At 43.8% G+C, this 4080-nt stretch overlaps 1 protein-coding gene across 1 annotated transcript in view; it reads right to left on the bottom strand.

Moving 5' to 3' along the window:
- Positions 1-451: 451 nt before the first annotated feature.
- LOC103372634 (dihydrolipoyllysine-residue succinyltransferase component of 2-oxoglutarate dehydrogenase complex, mitochondrial-like) overlaps positions 452-4080 on the bottom strand; it is a 12002-nt gene continuing 8373 nt past the window's right edge. Inside the window, exons 9-15 of the mRNA XM_008302320.1 lie at positions 3330-3406; positions 3117-3214; positions 2876-3006; positions 2625-2698; positions 2462-2545; positions 2184-2351; positions 452-1617 (exon numbers count right to left, since the gene is read on the bottom strand). Coding sequence (XP_008300542.1) covers positions 1483-1617; positions 2184-2351; positions 2462-2545; positions 2625-2698; positions 2876-3006; positions 3117-3214; positions 3330-3406 — 767 coding nt within the window. The 3' untranslated portion in view covers positions 452-1482. The remainder of the gene's footprint in view (positions 1618-2183; positions 2352-2461; positions 2546-2624; positions 2699-2875; positions 3007-3116; positions 3215-3329; positions 3407-4080) is intronic.

The following is a 4080-nucleotide window of genomic DNA, read 5'->3' on the forward strand; positions in this document are numbered from 1 at the left end:
GTTCGCTGCCTCGGCCGTGCGCCTTTTATTCTGCCGTCATCGTGCTTCCAGGTCCTTCTCCAGAAGACAAAAGGCTGCTCTTAGGAGATGAATGTGGAGGTGAAATGTGCGGGAATTATGTAAACAAGCAGAGGGCTGCAACTAACATGCTCATTATCGATTAATGTGTCGGTCAGAGAATCGATTGTTTGATTTGCAGAAATTACAAACGGGCATCTTTCAGTGACCAATAAGGTTGAATTTTAAGATAAACTAAAGCAGGGAAGCTTTTAATTTGAAGGGCTGCTGAGAAGTATTTCAGCATTTTTGCAGGAAACACAACCTGATAATTATTGATGGATTTATCAATTGACAGAAAATTAACGGACAACTTCAGGTTCATGAAAACACAGCGAGTGTGTTGAAGAAAAGGAGCGTCGGACACGTTTCACTACATAAAACTCTTCAGATGTTCAATGTTTAAAATATTTTTTTAATATTCATGGATAGGATAGGACAATGAAAATCTGTTCCAACATTGGAGCTCAACATAAAAACCTGCTGGCAAAATTGTGCGTTTTGAACTTTACTCCCAACATATTGCCCATAAAGTCAGAATAAACAGGATGTATAGTAAAAAAAACAAATAGTGCGTGTTTGTTTTGTGCAGTCTCTGCTAATGAATAATGAAAAGATTACCAACATCTGACGTAGCCTTGACAACAGCGACGTTTAAAACTAAATAAAAATGATACAATGCAGGACAGGAATAAGTGCGAAGCGGGAGCAGAAACGAACCGAGTCACATCCGAGCACATCAGTCGACGCTGATTTAAAGGCATGGCACCGGCGGACACATGTTCCATACAAAAACCTAGTTTCCTGGTTACCGACTCGTTTTTCCAGACCGTCTCCGGTTACAACGTCTAGCAGCAAAAACCGAGGAAATCTTTGAAACCTGTGTTGCCGTTAAACATCTTGAACTAATTTGAATTAGCTCCGTTTGGCCCCGCTGTGGAAAAAGTGGCTCAGGAGCACCGGCTAACGAGCAGCGGAGAGAGTTATGCAACCGCCTGCTTTCTGGAAAAGACTCTTTTTGTTTTTACGATTATACAACTGTGACAAGAATACAGCGAGTGTTTATCGACTGCTTCGTATGTAAGTTATGCTGCAGCTCAAGCCGACGGTTACTATGACGCGTTTTGCATATGACAAGCTGTAATGTGAATCCTTTGCTCAATCCCAATGTCGCAAAGCAATCATTTTGCTTTCTTGATTCAGCCCACATACTTCAGATTCCTCTCTGTAGGCGATAGCATGCGTTTGAGGTTGACTAGTGGTTGAAACACAACCCCGGTTGCCCCGCTGTCGTCGGACCGAACGGTTAAAAATAACAGTGGCTGTATAGGCAATTTTGTGTTTGTTTGTGCGTCCTCTGTGGCGTGGAGTTCGTTTTATGCGGCTGAATATCTTTAAATAAAGAGTAACGTGGTGCTACAAACATCACATGTCCAGCAGCAGCACTCGAGGATCTTCCACCACCGCTTTGATCTTGCGTAGGAAGGTGACCGCCTCTCTGCCGTCCACGAGTCGGTGGTCGTACGTCAGCGCCACGTACATCATGGGTCGGATCTCAACCTGCCGGGATGTCAGAACATTGGTTTGATCGTTACTCGAGTGCGTGTCATTTGGTAATAACGTAGTGGTAAAATTACCAAGATGAAATGTTTTATTTTAGTTGATATTGCTCATCATTGATCGATTTAGCTCATTTATCGAGGAACACGTATAGTAAGTTTAACACCACAATAAAAAAACACCATTTACACAAACCATCCATCATCTATACACCACTTCATCCTCACTAAGGTCGTGGGGGGCTGGAGTCTATCCCAGCTGACTCAGGGTGAAGGCAGGTTCACCTGGACAGGTAACCAGTCTATCACAGGGCTACACTTAGAGACAGACAACCAAGCACACTCACATTCACACCTACGGACAATTTAGAATCATCAATTAACCTCAGCATGTTTCTGGACTGTGGGAGGAAGCCGGAGAACCCGGAGAGAACCTACGCTGCACGGGAAGAACATGGAGACTACATGCAGAAAGATCCCGGGTGTCCTCACCGGGACGCCAACCGGTGACCTTCTAGCTGCGAGGCAACAGCTCTAACCACCAATCTATGGACACGTGACCCTCACCTTGCCGTTGATGGCCACAGGCCTGTCGAAGATGCCGTGCATGCCCAGGATGGCCGACTGCGGGGGGTTAATGATGGGTGTGCCGAACAAGGAGCCAAACACACCGCCGTTGCTGATGGTGAACGTACCTCCGTCCATATCTTCAACAGCGAGCTCATTGTTACGAGCCTGAGCAACACAAAAAATGATTTGGGTTTTATTCAATGTGGGACGCTGTGAAACATTTTAAAACCAAACTCTTTATGTAGTCTCCAGTTGCATTAAGTTTTTTTTTTTACCTTTTCTCCCAGCGCATTAATGGCTTTCTCAATGCCAGTGAAGTTCATGGTCTGAACGTCACGGATCACTGGTACAACAAGGCCCTGGTTATGAGAAATAACAACCCCGTTAATCGTATGTTTTCAGTGAGACCCAGAAAAATACGAGAGCCAGAAGTCGTACCTTTGGAGTCGCCACAGCAACACTGATATCTACGTAATCTCTGTAGATGATCTCTTTGGTTGTGTCGTCAATGACTGCAGTTAAAAACATTTTGTTAGTAAATCTTTACAGAAAAGGAAAGAAAAACAAGTTTAACTGGTATGTTTGGTTACTGGGGTTCTGCCTGACACATTCCTCAAACGCTCCTTTGGGACTGAAGAAAGTTTCATTTCAAAATAAACGCTTAGGAAGACGAACACATGTTGTCTTACCGGCATTGACAGCTGGTTGGTCGGTCAGAGCGTGAGCAGCAGCCTTAACGAACGCCGACATAAAACCCAGTTTGATGTTGTGCTTTTTCAAGAAAGCATCCTTGTGCAGAGTCCTCATCTCCTGAATGTTGCTGTGGCAAAATGTAGGACATTAGAGGAAAAATGTGGACACTTCATGAAATGCAAATTAGGCTCTTTTGTACTCAGGCTGAAGAAAGTTGAATGAATCTTTTTAGCTCACCTCATGTCCACCTCGTTGAAGGTGGTCAGCATAGCGCAGGTGTTCTGAGCCTCCTTCAGTCTCTGAGCAATCCTCAGCCTCATACGGTTCATCTTCACCTGCACACAAGAAATGACGACAAACCACCTGTGAACATTTTTGGTTGGTTTCCACGTGAAGCTGAGTTCCATCCAGTGCTGATGTGAGAACAGAAACAGCCGGCGTGTGCGTTACCCTGTTTTCTCCTCTGGCTCCTGCTGCTGGAGGAGGAGCTGGTGGTGGAGCTGCAGCAGGCGGCTTGACGGCAGAAACTACACGAGGAGAGACGACATAGAAATACACATAAATACAAACATGGAATGAATTCACAGCCTCAAGAACTCAAAATACACACAACAGAAGTGAGTAAACCCGTGTACGACATCACTACAATGTGAAATGATTTAAAACTGTGTCACCTCTCAGTAACTACATTACTTCTAAGTTGACATGTAGAAAATTTCCTCTTGTGAAAAAATCAGAAAAAATACTTTGGAAAGACTTGATTGAAAATACAGGCCTCAGGGTAGAAATTCAACAGCACAACAGTGAAAACACATATGATCACTGACACACAAGTGAGAAAGCCTGGAGTTGGTGTAATCGCATGAACTTTGCTATAAAATGAGCTGTGAACTCCAGGAATGGAATCTAGGCCTCCGTGGTGAACAACTAAACATCTGCAAAACCAAAAAGCATGTCCTACTGCAGCATTCATTTGGATTTATGTTCTAATTTTAGTTGATTATGATATTATCTCCGTTAAAGGGGTCTCATCTGAAACACTCACAGCGACACCTTCTGTAACCGGAAAGCAGATAAATATATCAGCCGTGCCGATAAAGCCCTCCATGGAAATGCTCCCCTTTTATTGGCTTCTCAACACTGAATAATGGCCAATATTATGAATTTATGAACCAGGACTCATGTCAAAGGCTTTGATAAC

The sequence above is a fragment of the Stegastes partitus genome, unplaced genomic scaffold, assembly GCF_000690725.1.
Source record: "Stegastes partitus isolate 25-593 unplaced genomic scaffold, Stegastes_partitus-1.0.2 Scaffold1794, whole genome shotgun sequence".
Classification (NCBI taxonomy): Eukaryota; Metazoa; Chordata; class Actinopteri; family Pomacentridae; genus Stegastes; species Stegastes partitus.